Source organism: Amblyomma americanum, chromosome 2 (assembly GCF_052857255.1).
Source record: "Amblyomma americanum isolate KBUSLIRL-KWMA chromosome 2, ASM5285725v1, whole genome shotgun sequence".
NCBI classification, from domain to species: Eukaryota; Metazoa; Arthropoda; class Arachnida; order Ixodida; family Ixodidae; genus Amblyomma; species Amblyomma americanum.
Window position 1 is genome coordinate 158,703,567 of NC_135498.1, and position 18,016 is coordinate 158,721,582.

At 50.1% G+C, this 18,016-nt stretch overlaps 1 protein-coding gene across 1 annotated transcript in view; it reads right to left on the minus strand.

The window, feature by feature from the left end:
* The window catches only part of LOC144119196 (uncharacterized), a 30,780-nt gene that overhangs the window by 11,293 nt on the left and 1,471 nt on the right, over positions 1–18,016 (minus strand). Inside the window, exons 2-4 of the mRNA XM_077651879.1 lie at positions 8,178–8,387; positions 7,705–7,765; positions 5,498–5,825 (exon numbers count right to left, since the gene is read on the minus strand). Of these exons, the coding sequence (XP_077508005.1) occupies positions 5,498–5,825; positions 7,705–7,765; positions 8,178–8,387 (599 nt within the window). The remainder of the gene's footprint in view (positions 1–5,497; positions 5,826–7,704; positions 7,766–8,177; positions 8,388–18,016) is intronic.

The following is an 18,016-nucleotide window of genomic DNA, read 5'->3' on the forward strand; positions in this document are numbered from 1 at the left end:
TTTCGCTGAAGTTGCATGAAAAATTCGCAGAAATGGCGCCTTGTTCAAGAAAGCACGCGTGCACTAAGCCGTTTAAAAAAAAAATCAATAGACGTTTTCGTTCAAACTTGAATAGGGCGCCAATATATTACGTTTCGTCGTAGCCGTTTATGTACAGCCAGCCAATTCTTTAACTGGCTTGTCTGTTGCATAGCTAAATGAATCTTTAAAATGGCCTCTCTCGGCTTTAGTGATCTCTTTCGGCGAAAGGCCTCCACCGCCGAAATCTGTGAGTAGAGGCCTTTGTGCTAGCGCAATAAAACTGAGGGAGATACTTAAGATCAGCCTTAAGGGTATGGCGCGATAGCGTTAATAAGTTAATGCCCATATATGCGGAAGTGGTCATTCCCTGTTTAAAATTTTTATATCGCTGAGAGTCCTCATGCCATTTCTGGCTCTGGCGCAGTGGTGCAGCGGTTAAGCGATGCGCCAACGTCCTGCGATGGCAGGTGCTGCTACCTGTGGGGCTTGTGCGACAAAGGTTGGTCTTCCCGCGCAACCTTTCGCGGCAAATCATTTATTTAACTGCCACCTGACACCGTGAGCAGTTTGCTCACAATTCGGTGCGCAGGTTTCCACGTGCCATGGTGGGCAGGTTGTGATGACGGCACAAGGTGTTGTGACATTGCGATTGTGTCATAAGGTCACGTGACCTATGGAGCAGTAGGACCACCTGCATTCCGTTAAGGACCCCGTGCCGCAGAAAAAATGGCGTCGTCGTCGGCGTCGGTGTCTGGCCGTGAGCGGAAAATCCACTAAATATCCCCAGAGGAGCTACCTAGGAAACAGGTGGACCACTAAGGTCACGTGACCATGTGACGTCAAAACAACCTGCCCATTCAATTATGAGCAAACTCGCCACCGTGCCAGGTGGCAGGTAAATTAATGACTGGTTACTCGGGAAGAGCAACCTGGTTCTCACAAGCCTCAACGATGGCAGCGCCATCGCAAGGCAGTGGCGTGCAGCTTAACCGCTGAATTACTGTGCCTTGGGTGGCATTAGCACTCCCAGGGATCTATGAATGTTAAGTAGAGAATGACCGGTTCCGCATATATGGGCATTAAGCCATTAACACGGCCGATTCATCCCTTTAAGGCGCAGCCGAAGTGGCCTTTTCAGTTTTCTTTTTAATTTTCCAAGAATTTCATCCCAAAGCACCCGAGCGCCAAGCCAGGGGAAAGCTCGCGCCCGTTGTATCACCGGTGGGTGCCAGGCGGCACTAAGGGTGCGGCGGCACCCGCAACTCCCGCATACGGGGCGGGTGCTCAATCAACTTGGCCACCGCTGCGTTGCAGTTTCACTATTTGCGCACCAATAGCGTTAACACTGCGTAAATTTTTTTCGAGGCAGCCTCCTCTATTCCTGCTTGGGTTGGGTAAGCGGCATCAATGTCATAATGCTGTCTCTGGTTTGGTTTATTGGGGTTTAGCGTCCCAAAGCGACTCAGGTTATGAAAGACGCCGTAGTGAAGGGCTCCGGAAATTTCGACCACCTGGGGTTCTTTAACGTGCACTGACATCGCACTGTACATGGGCCTCTAGAATTTTGCCTCCATCGAAATTCGACCGCCGCGGCCGGGATCGAACCCGCGTCTTTCGGGCCAGCAGCTGAGCGCCATAATGCTGTTTCTCTTGAAGGTGCATGCTCCAGATGTCCTGACTGAGCTGCAAGGTGTGGTCTTCACCCGGAAGGGGAAAAAGTTGCAGTGCTACAAAGATCGCAGCTAATGTGTAGGCCTCAGTGGAGGGGTTACATTGTGAGGTCCTTCCTGGGACTGTTTTTCCCGCCAATGCTAAGGTACCCAAGCCAAAGCAGGCTGGTGCCGTTTACGGCTGGACCCTAATTAGAAGGTTGAAGCATTTTTCTGATGTTTTGCCTTATTCTGAATGGAAAAACAAGTAGCACGTTGTCTTAGTGACTGCTTCAATCAGTGGCCAGAAGTATTCATGTTCAAAATTACACGGCAGAGACCATGGCCTGGATAACTGCGTACGAAAATCCTTGCTGATCTAGCCAGTTGGTATAGAGTAATCATGTGTTACAGCGCAAAAAGAAAAAGATAGTCGGGCAGAAGGAACCACAGAAAAAAAGGTGACAAATCACTAAATTTATTCAAGAAATGGTAAGACTATACAAGGTGGGAAATAAAAATGTAAAACATTCCAAATTCAGCTTCCCGACAAGTGGTACATTCAGAGCAAGGCCTCACAGTTGAGCCAGAAAAGCCTGTTTTGTGCGGGATGCCTGAAATTCGAAAAACACGGACAGCCACACTAATCTAAACAACTTCTTTAGACTGCCCACCATAAGAACGAGCTATGGTACGCAAACAGAGACTTATTCAATCCCTAATTTTCTAAATATTCACCCATCTTTTCTTGACATATCGCAGCAATGTAGAGCATCTAAAACGTTCAAAAATGTCTTCAGAACGTACATATGGTCGAATTCAAAGCATTAAGCCTATATGTGTTGAAAATCAACTATACTATGTATTGGATGTTATTTCTGTTCTGTTTTATTGCGTTAAAACTTGTATAATGTTGTAATCCTTTGCATATGTCAGAGCAGTCAATGGGTGACTGAGCCCTCGTCATGCAGAGAACATCTGCCTTTTGCCCTGTTATCCTAGACTGTTTGCGCCTGAAAGAAAGTTTCAAATAAAATAATAAAAACATAAAATCTCTAGTCACAAGGGTTAGTGGAGCAGCTCAATCGAAGAGACAAGAAGTGCTTCAACTTATTGGCGCATGGACATCAAGATGAATGGGATGGACTGACGCCTGATTGCACAACCCGACACAGTACACTACTACATATTTGCTCTTTGCACGCCCTTATACACACTAGAGGCCGCAGTTTATGATGAAAACAAGAGGGTGCAGGGAAGCAGACAGCCATTCAGAGACACGGTGGCCTGGTCATGCCGCCACTGCAGGCCACCCTACTGCCTCCGCATCTACTCCGGCCGTGTCACAAAGACCATGCTACGCTCAACCCTCGCGCAGTTTCTTTCCTGAGACGGGAGTAGTGCTCAAGAAGCTCGTCAGGCATGTCGAATGCGTTGTCGTGCTTCATCATCTGTCGGCGCTCGTCCGCCAGTGCGGCATGGACGCGTGGCTCGTTTTGCAAGTGACACCACGAGCGTCTTTCTGCTACGGTCAGCGTGACGTTATGCCCATGGCCTACGTCACCGGGAGCAGTTACCAGTTGCAAACAAAAGATTAGATGAAACGAGAATGAAATGCGACGCTACAAAATAAGGCATTCTGAGCATACGCCGCTTCACGCCGTGATCAGTGCGAGAGTTGCATCGTTTCGCACGGAAACTCATTAAGCATGCAGCTGCGAGAATGAAAGCACGGTTTGCCTGTGTTGTTCACCAGGGGTGGTATTCTATAACTTGTTCATTTTTCGTTGTTTATTTCGCAACCATTTAGTCATCGTTGAGTTATCACTCAGGTACTATGCCCATGGCTTTCAAACGACGGAGGCAAGCGACCCGGCCATTGAGTGGTTGGCAACCGGACCTTACTATTGGCTGAAATTGGATGCAGTATGCAGCCAATGGTGAGCGGCATTGCAGCGCTCGGTCAGCAGTAGCCGACCGGACCTCACCACTGGCTGCCATTGGCTGCAATATGCAGCCTATGGTGAGGTCCGGTCGCCAACCACACAATGGCCGGGCCGCATGCCCCAGACGCTTGAAAGCCGCGGGTATATCTGAGTGACCGCTGACAGGAGACCGAATAGACACGAAACAGACAACTGAAAATGAACGGCTTACGCCCCAGAGCTCTTAGATCATACCACTTGGGAAGCTCTTCTCCAAAACGTGCACTAGTCGCCGTAGTCACTTCTCGGGTGCGCACAGATGGAGGCCTCATCTCGAAACTCGCAGTAAAACCTGTTGCCATATGTTGCCATCGTCTTCTGAAAAACGTTCTGTTTTTCTTGTTTTACCTCCTAGTTTAATCTACCTTGAACGATTAACAACTGGACGCCCCACTCTAGTTGTAGTCAACAAAGTGCTGTGCGCGTGTGTTATTATTGCTCCATCATGAACTAATCACGCGCACGACCTGGACACATTTCTTATTGTGTAAATAGTTTGTGTATATTCCCTCTCCCCCTATCCTCTCTTCTTGTCCCCTCACCTCTTTCATTTCATTTCTCCATTCTACCTGCTATCCTTTATTTCCACTGGCCCAGCTCAGGTGCTTCAGTATCGATGGCAGATGCCGGGGCTAGCAAAAGTCTTTTCCTTTCTTTTTATTATTATTTTATTAAAAAACCACATACCACTGCTCTTAGTTTATTTCTCGGACTGTTATATGTACGGATTTTCTTAACGCATCCCTGCAACTGATTTTGTTGCCAGGCGGTTGTAGGTTTATCAAAAGTCTCGAAGAGTGCAACTTGAACACAGTTTATTTTATTTACCCCGGACAGCGCGGCATTCCGTAAACATCCGAATTTTGGTCAACTCGGACTGCCGCGTTTTGATAAATGAAGCCTATGGGAAATTCTGCAGCTGGTAATATCAAAGACCCATGTCGTGCACGACCCTGCCGCCAATCAGGACGGCAAGCGTGTGGCTCTCCAGCCCTTGGAGCAAACGCTGTGTAACTCCTGAGGTTCGCGCTGTCTGGGAAAGACCGTTGACACTGACGCATCGAATTTGAAAATTTTGATCGCTTCGGGCAGTACTACCAGCGGCAGCCATCACTTTTGCCAGGAGGCCACGCTTCACAGAACAGTGTACTAGAATCGCGGAAATGACGGCCGAGAAGGATGACTATGGGGCTGGAAGAGAAAAGACGCGAGAAAGTGATGACGCGTCAGCAAGCATGACTGCGCCATAAAGAATGACTAGCTGTTCCTTAACAACATGAAGAATGCTAATGCAAAGCTCAGCAGCTTGTACACAGTACTTTGTAAGGTACCTGAAGTACGTATGAGAGCGAAGGCTTATCTCAGCCATAATGTAGGAAGGTAAGAAATCAGGAGACGCTGTCACGTCCCATTTTTTGAAGCTGAACTTGAGAAATCTACCACGCCCCCTCACGCCCCTCTCCTTGGCCTCCGTCTCAGTGCACTTGTGTATGCGCGGAAGACAACGCAGAAGACGACACCAATGCATCCAGCGTTACTATTAGCTGCACCGTCGATCAAACACTCGCAGTAGTCCTTGCGAAAGGACGCGACTTGTGGCATGAATTTTACGTGCAGCTCAGACAGCGAGGGCTTATTCTGAGCTTTTCTTCCTCCATGCAAGCCATATTTGTGACGTGATATCCGGACCATGAGGCAGAAATCAAAACGATGATACAAATGGGCTCGAGGGTGTCCACCAGACATTCCCAAATTATGGCCAGCAACTTAGTGTATATCGCCAAAAATAAAATAGCGTAAGCGGTGTATTCCACTATCACTGCTCGAGACTCGGAGGCTTACAGAAGCGTCGAAAAGGTCACGACCATACTTGGGTTGCCACTGCTTCAGACGTTCACCAAAAAATAGCCAGTGGGCCCAGAGGCGACGTGCCTTGGTGAATTCGTGCAGCTTCCCCTGGCGTTTCCAGCCGAGCTCGGCGGCGCCCCTCTCAGTGAGCTCCTTGAGCACCTCGAGTATGTTGTGGAGGTTGCCCTTCCAGTACGTGTCGAACACGGCCTGCGCGTGCAGCACGTATTCGCGGTGCGAACAGCCCACGCCCAGCTCAACGGACTCGAACGAGCAGGAGGTGCCGGCCGGGTACAGCGGCTCGCCGTGCTGGGCGCCCTCCCTGGCCACGGTAAGACAGAAGGCGGTCAGCGGGCCGGCGCGCCCTCTACTGCATCTCTCGGAAAGTCCGTTCAACGCTAGTTGGCTCTGAAGTTTGATTCTTCAGACATGGTAACGTGAGAACATACAAGACAGGATAAAGAAAGTGCGCAACAACGACAAACGATTTCATTGAAGGTTCTACAGCACATATTAAATCAAAAGACATAAATATAGCATGCGCAGCCAGAAAACACTTGATACTTTGTAGACAAGGCAGTGTGTAACATCATCTTATCCAGACACCCTACCTCACTCTTATATAGCACAAGTAAAGTGCCGCTGATGAAGTCATGCCCTTTTTTGTTTACAAAGTACGCTTTCATCTTTTCTCGGGCGAGAGTATTACGGCTCTTGCCTGCAATTCTAATTGGCGGCTACAATTTATTTAGCCGTTCATAATTCGTTCGGAATTCTAACCAGGGATCGAGTTCACCGATCCGTTCACTTGGGGAAATACGTCTTGAATGAGCAGCTCCCAAAGCCGCCGGACAACGATAACCAACGATGCGATAAGCGATGTTCCAGCGAATCGGGAACTTTTCTTGACGACTGAAAAGCAGTTTGTAAGAGTCTAAGGGCGCGCTCTTGAATTCGCGCATTTGTACGTTTTGTATGTCCTGAATAAATTAAACTTCGAACGCAGGTAGTATGTTGTCGTTTCATGGGACATTTATTCGCTACGTTGTAATTTTTGGTCGGTGAACAAACTTGAATAATAATAATAATAATAATAATAATAATAATAATAATAATAATAATAATAATAATAATAATAATAATAATAATAATAATAATAATAATAATAATAAAATTTTTATTTTCTCATTCCAATAAAAATGCGGGCCTGCCAAAGCCTTAGAACGCTCGAGTGGCAGCGCCCGGCAGCCACTCAAGCCTTCTAATTAAGGACAGAGATGGAAGCCACAGTCTACTTTCCAACGTTTTCTTAAAGGGACTTGTCTCCAGCTGGACGAATACATGGGCCATATTCTACAAGCTATCTTTTCTCCATTGCCCATTTCGCGTCCATTTGGCCCTGTGTCATTGGCCACTCAGTTGCAGCCGTGGCTTTCAAGCGTCTGCGCGAAGCGACCCGGCCATTGGGTTGCTGGCGACCGGAAGTCTTTATTGGCGGCATATTGCAGTTAATACCAGCCAATGGCGAGACCCGGTCGTCAACCACTCAATGGCCGTGTCGCTTCGCACAGACGCTTGAAAGACGCTGGTGTATCTCGTATCTGAGAGGCCAATGACGGAGGACCAAATGGACGCGAAATGAAATTGGACAGCTTATAGAATAAAGCCTCTGGTCCCCCTGTCGAGGACATTGGTCACGGGATTGAGGCTTCCGTTCTCCCCCTTGCAAAAGGGGAGGAACGCAAGGGGAGGTGTATGTCTTGCATAAAATGTTCGTGAGCTTGTCTACCGTTAGTAAGTGGCAGCAGAAAGCGAAACACAACATGCCGAGAATGCTTGCAGCCATAGGAACAAAACTTCTGGCTAATAACACTACGCCAAAGGTACACTGGCTGAAACATGGTTACTAGCACTAAAAACACGAGGGACAGCGTTAAATGCAGGCGGTACAAACGTTAGACATCAACACAGCAGTTGATGTCTATCGTTTGTCCCGTCGATATCTTTAAGCTCTCGGTAGTGCTTTTAGCGATAGAGAGCATGTTTCGGCCAGTGTATCAAAAGCACCAACTAGCCTGTCTTTCTTCTTCAATTACTCAAATGTTGGACGCGACGCTGATAAGACGCACTGGCGAAGAGCGCCAAATATCACGGCGCTATTGAGTGCAGCTGCGTGGCAGTTTCGACGGTGGCTCGCGTACCCTTTCTCGAAATGGGACTTCACGGTCAGCAACCTGTCTCGGCACTCTTTAAGCGGCGAACCTGCAAACGGCATGGAAGAAGTTGCGGTTGACAAAAGGTCCACACAGTTCGGCAAGGAAGGACAAGAGAGGTATAACATGTTCGTGCGACTGTAACCCAAAGTCGTCAGAGGACCTCACTGGATTTTGTCTTGATTATAATTTACTGCGCATTAGAAGTGGGCGTTGCGTACGGGCATGTGCAGGATAATATCACCGAAAGGCTATTACGTTAGTGCAAGTTATTTCACTGATGTTGCAGGTGAATTATTCTAGGATCCATATCTCTAATGGCACTTCCTCGCGAGCGAAAGCTTGGCTGGTGGACACATCGGCTGTCGTTTGTGGCTGAGGTAACCGGCACTCATAACTCAAAAGAGCAGAGTAGCCCCTGGCGTCTCTGCTGCGGTGGCGGTGCAGAGAGGGGCTCTCACCGTTGGCGTCAAGCTGTTCTTGAGCAGCAGCGTACGGGTAACCCCTGCGGCACAGCCTGCGCGCCGTGCTCAACACAAGTGAGTTCGAGCTGGGCTCGCTCTTCTTCCGCGACGTCGAACGAAGCAGCAGGCAGTCACCCAAAGCCGCCAGCGGATCCGTGACGAGCTGAGGCAAGCGCGGACCCTCCGGCGGCTCATCCATCACGTTCTCTGCGACGCCGCGGTGCGAGAGTTATGGCTTGAAATTCATCCGCTGAGAGTTTAGAATGACAAGGTAAGGATTAAGGGCACCCTCAATGGGGGAGCAGCGATGGCGTAGAGGTAGAGCATCCCCCTTGCGTGCAAGAGGACCGGGGCTCAAATCCTGGTGCCGCGCAATTCATCACCGGGTTTAAAAAAAAATCCGCGTGTCGATGGAATTGCAAAACCAGGCCTGGAGTGCGGCCTCATCTCGGTGACCAGAACCGACAACGCACTCTCTCACCAGAGCAGGATTTGGCCACCCTGGTGTAGTATTTGGCCACAGCCTTCAATGATCAAACCAATTAACCATCGGCCCTCAGTCCCCAGCGACTGCGGAGCGACTGACCAAGGCGGCGGCCAGACCTGGACGCAGTGGAGGGTGCTAAGAATCTCTGCCTCCGGACAAGCCGCCATTGGAATCTGAACCTGGCAACGCTTAACGCCAGAACCTTGTCTAGCGAGGCTAGCCTAGCAGTGCTGTTTGAGGAACTAGCGGGCATTAAATGAGATGTCATAGTGCTTGTTGAAGTTAGGAGGACAAGTCAGGCCTATACAATACTAAAGAACGGGAACATACTGTGCTATCGCGGATTAGCGGATAGACGAGAACTAGGCGTAGGATTCCTTATTAATCCCGATATAGCTGTCATTGTAGAGGAGCCTTATAATATTAACGAGAGGGGGGCAGCTATCGCAATTAGGCCTAATAAGAGGTACAAGCTGAAGATGGTGCAGGCCTACGCGCCTACATCCCGACATGATGACAAGACTGCTGAAAGCTTCTGTGAAGACGTGGAATCGGCAATGAGCCATGTAAAATCACAGTACACTGTACTGATGGGCGACTTCAATGCGATGGTGGGCAAGAAGCAGGCTGACGACCAGGCGGTAGGCGACTATGGGATAAGTTCTAGGAATAGCAGGGGAGAGTTTTTAGTAGTGTTCGCAGATAGAAATAATTTGCTGATCATTAATGCCTTCTGCTGCAAACAAGAGAACAGGAAGTGGATCTGGAAGAGCTCAACGGCGCGACTAAAATGAAATCAACTTCATACTACGCGCTCAACCTGGCATCGTTCAGGACGTGGACGTCCTCGGGAATGTGCGCTGTGGCCACCACCGAATGGTAAGGCCTCGAATCAGCTTAGACTTGAAGAGTGAACGGAAGAAGCTAGTGAAGAGGAAGCCCATTAACGAGCTAGCGATAAGAGGGAAAATAGAAGAATTCAGGATATAGCTGCAGGACAGGTATTCAGCCTTAACTGAGGAAGACGATCTTAATGTAGATAAAATAAACGATAATCTGACAGCTATCGTTACGGAGTGTGCAGCAGAAGTAGGCGGTAGGACGGCTCGGCAGGATACCGCAAGCTATCTCAGGAGACGAAAGATCTGGTTAAGAAAGGCCAAACCATGAGGGCGTCTGACCCTACTGAGAGGATAGAACTAGCAGAGCTATCGAAGTTAATAAATAATCGCAAGGTAGCCGACATAAGGAAGTTTAATATGGAAAGAATCGAGCATGCTCTAAAGAACGGGGGTAGCCTGAAAGCGGTAAGTGGAGACTCGGCATAGGTAAAAACCAGATGTATGCGTTAAGAGACAAGGAGGGCAATGTCATTGGCAATATGGATAAGATAGTTAAAGTAGCCGAATAGTTTTATAGAATATACAGTAGCGAACGTAATCAGGTCGTTAATGAGAGAGATAGTAGCGCACAGCAATGCGTCATCCCGCCAGTAGTGAAAGAGGAACTGAAGAAAGTCTTAGGAGCAATGCGAAGCGGAAAAGCAGCTGGTGAGGATCAGGTAACGGGAGATCTATTGAAGGATAGAGGGAAAATTGTGCTAGAAAAACTAGCCACCCTGTATACGCAATGCCTTATAATTCCGGCCGTACCAGAAGCTTGGAAGAACGCAAAAATTATCTTAATTCATAAGAAAGAAGACGCCAAGGACTTGAAAAATTACAGACCGATCAGCTGACTGTCCGTTGCCTACAAGGTATTGTGACGACCCCCCATAATGCGCAGGTCCACATGGGACGGAGAGGCAAAGAGACACCGTATGGCTCAGTTTAAACAAACAGATATATTCAATAATTATACATGATTATGATTATACATCAGAGGCTGGGGTGTCCGAGCTTACGTGCCGACGACTTCATGGGGACGATGGAGGGGCTCCGGAGTTGAGCTCGAACGGTTGCTGGCAGAAGCTGCACGCCGTCGGGCTTCGGCGCTGAAGGCCCCCTTGGCGAACGATGTCGCCCTGAGCGTTCCTTCTTCCGTACTCCTTGTCGATTTTTATACCCTTCTTCTTCCCCACATTCCCTAGGTTGAGGACGCCCACGCCGGAGTGGGAGGGGCCTAGGGCTTTCACTTGGGCGCGCACGCACACACACACACACACACACACACACACACACACACACACACACACACACACACACACACACACACACACACACACACACACACACACACACACACACACACACACACACACACACACACACACACACACACACACACACACACACACACACACACACACACACACACACACACACACACACACACACACACACACACACACACACACACACACACACACACACACACACACACACACACACACACACACACACACACACACACACACACACACACACACACACACACACACACACACACACACACACACACACACACACACACACACACACACACACACACACACACACACACACACACACACACACACACACACACACACACACACACACACACACACACACACACACACACACACACACACACACACACACACACACACACACACACACACACACACATACATATATATATATATAGCAACTGCACAGCTACCATAGTCCTCCATAAAGTCAGCAATAAAATTCCAATAAGGAAGGGCGTCAGGCAAGGAGACACGATCTTGCCAATGCTATTCACCTCCTGTTTACAGGATCGAGATATTTCGAGGCCTCAATTCGAAAGAGTTTGGGATAAGAATTATTAGAGAAACCTAAATAATCTGCTATTCGGTGATGACATTGCCTTGCTGAATCACTCAGGAGATGACTTGCAAAGCATGATCAATGATTTAGGGAGGCAGAGCAGAACGGTTGGTCTAAAAATTAACATGCAGAGAACCAAAGTAATGTTCAACAGCCTAGCAAGAGAACGGCAGTTCACAATTGGAAGCGAGGTACTGGAAATTGTAAAGGAATACTTAGGACAGATTGTGACAGCTGATCCGGATCATGAGAGGGAAATAAAATAGAAGGATAAGGATGCGGTGGAGCGCATATGGCAGGTTCTCTCAGATCATGAATAGCAGTATACCAATATCCCTCAAGAGAAAAGTGTACAACAGCTTTATCTTACCGGTTCTCACCTACGGGGCAGAAATGTGGAGGCGAACGAAAAGGGTTCAGCTTAAGTTAAGGGCTACGCGGCGAGCCATGCAAAGAAAAATTATAGGTGTAACGCTAAGAGACCTGAAGCAGGCAGAGTGGGTGACGGAACAAACGCGGGTTAATGACATCCTGGTCGAAATCAAGAGGAAGGAATGGGCTTGGGCAGGGCATGTGATGCGAAGGCAAGATAACCGCTAGTCCTTAAGGGTAACGGAGTGGATTCCAAGAGAAGGCAAGCGTAGCACGGGGCAGCAGAAGGTTAATCGGGTGGATGAGATAAGTTCGCAGGCATACTGTGGGCGCAGCTGGGAATGGACAGGGTTGACTGGAGAGACATGGGAGAGGCCTTTGCCCTGCAGTGGGTGTAGTCAGGTTGATGGTGATGATGATGAATGGGAGAGAGGTGGTCTGTCACTTCGTCGCTAAGTACAGCCTGGAGCAAAGTCCAAACGAACAACCCTGTCCCAATTTTGGGAACACAGCGCCCAAATGTGATTTTCCGAAGCGGAACTTTGACGGTTCTCTGAAAGTAAGGCAAGAAACCGGAAATCGGAAAATTCAAAACAAAAAACTAATCTTGAGCAATACCTATTTATAAGGGAGGAACACGGATAGTCCAGTGCACTTATGGGAAATCCCCAATATGAAATATATTTTATCTTAAGCTAATAATTAATGGCTGCCGTTTATCCCAGCACAGTCATACAGCTACAAGAAAAAGATCCGTATCCTTCATCGATAGTCACGCGGCGGCGCTTAGGTCACTGCGCTGTCTATAACGGCTTGCAGAGAGGGCACTGTTGTTTTCATTTGTTCCTGTCTTGCCCAATCTAGCCAATGTCCCTAACGACGATTTAGATTTTGAGGAGCACTGACGGCAATCCATGCTACAACCTGTTACGTTTCGCCTACGACGCGCGGTATAGCCGGCGTGGATGCAACGGACGCCGGGGCTTCGCTCAAAGTGGCGGTCATTTTGGGCCCGTTCAGTGCTGCCGTAACGCCTCCCGCCAAGCGCGTCCAGGCAGGTTTCAATGCCACGTGTCGTCGTGTGTGCGTGTGTGTGTGTGTGGATGTTGGTGCCCACGCTTGTCAAAGCGCGGCAGCCGGGGAGAGGAGCTCCCCAACTGGGAGGCGAGGAGGTCTGACCGGCGCCGGCCCGGCGGACGCGTCACTTCACGTCTCAACATGTCCGTACGTCGCCGTCTCGTGCGACTCATCCCAAGCCGTTCCTTCTTGCCCTCGACTCCGAGGGTATAAAAGCCGCTGCCCCGGACGCCAAAGAGAGACTTCGATTTCTTCCTTCGAGTAACGTGGTCGCCCTGACCGGCTGCTCTTTGGCGATGCCAGAATAAACAAGTTGTTCTGTTGCCAGTCGACTCATCCTTTGCCGGGACCTTCGGATGTTTCCAGCTGTGCCCCAGGCCGCCAGGCCAACGCTACCCTTGGGGCTTCCAACCCTTTTGCAACAACTGGTTGCCAGCGGTGAGATCGCGACAACGGAGGCCAGCAGCGAAGATATGCGGTCAACTGTATGCTGAGCAGCACAACGACCATCCGGGAGCAGTGCAACGAGCCCTGTGTGATGACTGGTTGCCTGCAGCGGAACGACTGCGCTGAATTCTTGGCTGCGAGGTTTGGTGAGTGCGGGACTTTCTTCTGAGTTTTGCCAGGCTTTTGTTAGTGTCAGAAACAGAGCTGGTAATTGTGTTGTCGTTGCTGCCGGGTTAGTTTGCGGCAAGACAATAGTAGGCAGTAGAGAAAGCAGCATTCGGAGCAGCCATGGATTTGAAGTCGTTGCGCAAACCGAAATTGCTGGAGCTTGCAAGAGAGTTGGGTCTGGATGTCTCAGACAAACTCAGAAAACCAGAACTGCTAAGGGCTATTCTTGAGTTGGAGGCTGAGGATGACGAGCTGTCGGAATGCCTTGAGACCATTGAGGAGAGGGAGCAAAAAGAGAAAGACGAGCGCGAACGTAAAGAGCAAAAAGAGAAAGACGAGCGCGAACGTAAAGAACAAAAAGATAAAGAGAAAGAAGAGCGCGCTTTGGAAATGAAGCGTCTCGAGGTAGAGGTGGAACGCGCTCGTAATGGAAGTCAGGCACACGGTGCAGGAGAACGGGTATCGTTCAAAATGACTGATCTGATGCGGCCGTTTAAGCTTGGAGAGGACATTGGTTTGTTCCTGGTTAACTTTGAGCGAACGTGCGAGAAGCTGGGGTTCTCTCGGGAAACGTGGCCACAGCGCTTGCTCACTTTGTTACCCGGCGAGGCGGCCGACGTAGTCGCTCGCGTGAAGAGAGAGGAGGCAGAGGATTTCGACCAAGTGAAATCGAGTCTGCTAAAAAAGTACAGGCTGTCAGCGGAGGCGTTCCGTCGGAAGTTTCGGGAAAATGAAAAAGGCAGAAGTGAGTCATATACAGAGTTTGCCTACAGGCTTATGTCAAACATGCAGGAGTGGCTCAAAGAAGAGAAAGCGTTTGGTGACCACGAGAAAATTCTGCAGTGTTTCGGGCTGGAACAGTTTTATAGTCGGTTACCTGAGAACGTGCGGTACTGGGTCTTGGATAGGCCAGACGTTAGTACAGTGGCTAAAGCCGCCGAGCTAGCCGAGGAGTTTGTGACGCGTCGGGCTCGCGGAGCTAAGGACGGTCAAAAGGGTGAATTTGGCTCCAAGTCTGAGAGGCCGAAGTTCACACCCATGACAGCAAGGGGGGACACACGTAGTGCGGATGCGAGTGAAAGCAATCCGACCGAACGTAAGGAGACGGCGGCAGCCGAAGCCGAACGCAGAAAGCGGTTCGAGACGAGGCAAGCGCGCGTGTGTTATACGTGCCAGAAGCCGGGCCACTTTTCGGCGCAGTGTCCAGAAACAAAAAGAAAAGTCGTGTGTTTGTCATTATGTAGCACTGACGAGAACATGAAGCTTCTCGAGCCTTACATGCGAGACTTTCTCGTGAACGGGAAAGAGTGCCGAGTGCTTCGTGATTCCGCAGCTACAATAGATGTAGTTCACCCCTCTTACGTAGAACCAGATATGTTCACGGGCGAGTGCGCATGGATCAAGCAAGCCGTGGAAGCTCATAGCGTGTGTCTGCCCGTAGCAAAAGTGCTTATTGAAGGACCTTTCGGAGCACTTGAGACGGAGGCCGTAGTGTCATCTATGCTCCCCCCCCCCCCCCCCCCCCCCAGTACCCGTACCTATTTTCGAACAGGTCCGATCACCTCCTGCGCGAGAAGGGGCTTTTGTTTGGTGAGGCTAGCGTTCAGGCCTTAACCAGATCGAGAGTTCGGGAGCTCGCTGCAAAGGCGGTAGTTGCGGGGCCGACGTTGTCGAACAATGAAAAAGGGTCGGAGGCGCAGCAAGCTGATATTCCGAGCACGTCAGAACTGGATAAAATTGAGCCTGTAGCGTTGAAGGCACCAGGTACTGGAGAGGAAATGCCCGACACGGGAAAGTTAGAAGAGCTTCCGGTCGAGCTTCCGGGACTAAGCTCAGTGACGAACAGGGAAGACACTGATCAGGTCATTAGTGACTTAATCATTAAAGCACCGCTGTCGCCTGAACAGAAAACCGAACTACACCAACTCTTACAAGAGTTTCAAGGTCAGTTCTCTGAGAGGCCTGGTAGGACTTCTGTCCTTACTCATGATATAGAACTTACCTCCCCAGAGCCAGTACGATCCAAGGCCTACCGGGTGTCACCCCGCCAGCGCGATATTATGGAGGCTGAGGTAAAGAAAATGCTACAGCTCGGTGTTATTGAGGCGGGTGAGAGTGATTATACCTCCCCTTTGATTTTAGTTGAGGTACCGGGCAAGGGACCTCGTCCTTGCGTCGACTACCGCAGGCTTAATTCCATCACTAAGGATCAAATTTATCCGATCCCTAACATCGAGGAGCGCCTTGAGAAAGTTAGTAGCGCTCAGTTTATTTCCACCCTAGATCTTGTCAGGGGTTATTGGCAGGTTCCACTTACAGAAGAGGCTAGTAGGTATGCGGCGTTCATTTCATCAATGGGAACATTCCGTCCTAAAGTTTTGAGTTTTGGTTTGAAGAACGCGCCATACTGCTTTTCAAGCCTCATGGACAAAGTGTTGCGGGGACAGAAAGAATTCGCTTTACCGTATTTAGACGACGTAGCGATATTCTCCGCATCCTGGTCTGAGCATATGGCACACTTGCGGGCAGTGCTAACCCGGCTGCGCGAAGCGGGCTTGACAGTCAAGGCTCCCAAGTGCCAATTAGCACAGGCCGAGGTTGTCTACCTCGGTCACGTGATTGGACAGGGTCGTCGCCGCCCCTCTGAAATAAAAGTGGCCGCTGTGCGAGACTTCCCGCAACCGCGCACGAAGACCGATATTCGGTCGTTCTTAGGTGTCGCCGGCTACTATCAGAGGTACATCCCCAGGTACTCCGATATCGCGGCTCCCCTGACGGATGCTCTAAGAAAAACAGAGCCCCAAACAGTCGTCTGGGGCGAGACAAAGAGCTTTTAGCGCCCTAAAGAGCGCCCTAACAAGCCAGCCTGTGCTACGATCGCCAGACTACACAAAAGGGTTCGTTGTTCAGTGCGATGCGAGTGAGCGAGGCATGGGCGTTGTACTGTGCCAAAGGGACAATGGAGAAGTGGAACACCCCGTCCTGTATGCTAGTCGTAAGCTGACCTGTCGTGAGCAGGCATACAGCGCCACCGAGAAGAGTGTGCGTGTCTCGTGTGGGCCGTTCAGAAATTGTCATGCTACCTAGCCGGCTCGAGGTTTATCATTGAGACGGATCACTGCCCTCTCCAATGGCTGCAGACCATCTCTCCCAAAAATGGCCGCCTCCTGCGCTGGAGCCTCGCTTTGCAACAATATTCCTTTGAGGTGCGTTACAAAAAGGGGAGTCTCAACGGTAACGCCGATGGCTTAAGTCGAGGCCCCTAACGTGGGAATCCGCCTCAAAGTTGTTTGTTACTGATGTTTTCTTCCTGAGGCAGGATTTTTAACATATTGCTTTTGTTTAGTGTTTCAAAGTGATCATATGCTTTCTAGTGCAATTTTCCAATTTGTGGACGCGTTCTGAGTGCTGCTTGACTACTGTAAGTAACTAGGCAGTAGTATAAAAGGGGAAAGAGCCTGGCAGAGCTTAGTGAGGGTTGTCTCGTGCTTGCTGACTGAGCGGTTGCGTTTCGGCGTAGTTCTAACGGTTGCTGGGAACAAGCACAAAAATGGCAACTCTCCCGAAGTGACTTTGTAGTGTCCTGTGTGATCCTGAACCTGAGAACGAGGCCTTCTCTGTGCGCTGCGCTCAAGCAACGTCGAGGGACGACCGGTTTCGATTACGAGCATCATCGAGCGACATCCCTCCGGACAGCGGATGCAGTCCCCTGACCATCGGGATCTCCTTCTCCCAGCGGGGTGGTCTGTTACGTTTCGCCTACGACGCGCGGTATAGCCGGCGCGGATGCAACGGACGCCGGGGCTTCGCTCAAAGTGGCGGTCATTTTGGGCCCGTCCAGTGCTGCCGTAACGCCTCCCGCCAAGCGCGTCCAGGCAGGTTTCAATGCCACGTGTCGTCGTGTGTGCGTGTGTGTGTGTGTGGATGTTGGTGCCCACGCTTGTCAAAGCGCGGCAGCCGGGGAGAGGAGCTCCCCAACTGGGAGGCGAGGAGGTCTGACCGGCGCCGGCCCGGCGGACGCGTCACTTCACGTCTCAACATGTCCGTACGTCGCCGTCTCGTGCGACTCATCCCAAGCCGTTCCTTCTTGCCCTCGACTCCGAGGGTACAAAAGCCGCTGCCCCGGACGCCAAAGAGAGACTTCGATTTCTTCCTTCGAGTAACGTGGTCGCCCTGACCGGCTGCTCTTTTGCGATGCCAGAATAAACAAGTTGTTTTGTTGCCAGTCGACTCATCCTTTGCCGGGACCTTCGGATGTTTCCAGCTGTGCCCCAGGCCGCCAGGCCAACGCTACCCTTGGGGCTTGCAACCCTTTTGCAACAAACCCCACCCTGGAGAAAATGGGTTGCTTTATTAATGTGTCTACGCTAATATTGCGCGTTGAAATGCGACAAGCACCTACTATCCGACCAAGGTGCCCTAATAACGAAGATGCTATTTTTTCACGTTAGCACAAAATAACTCTAATCGAGTACTAAGCTGATTGTTCTCGC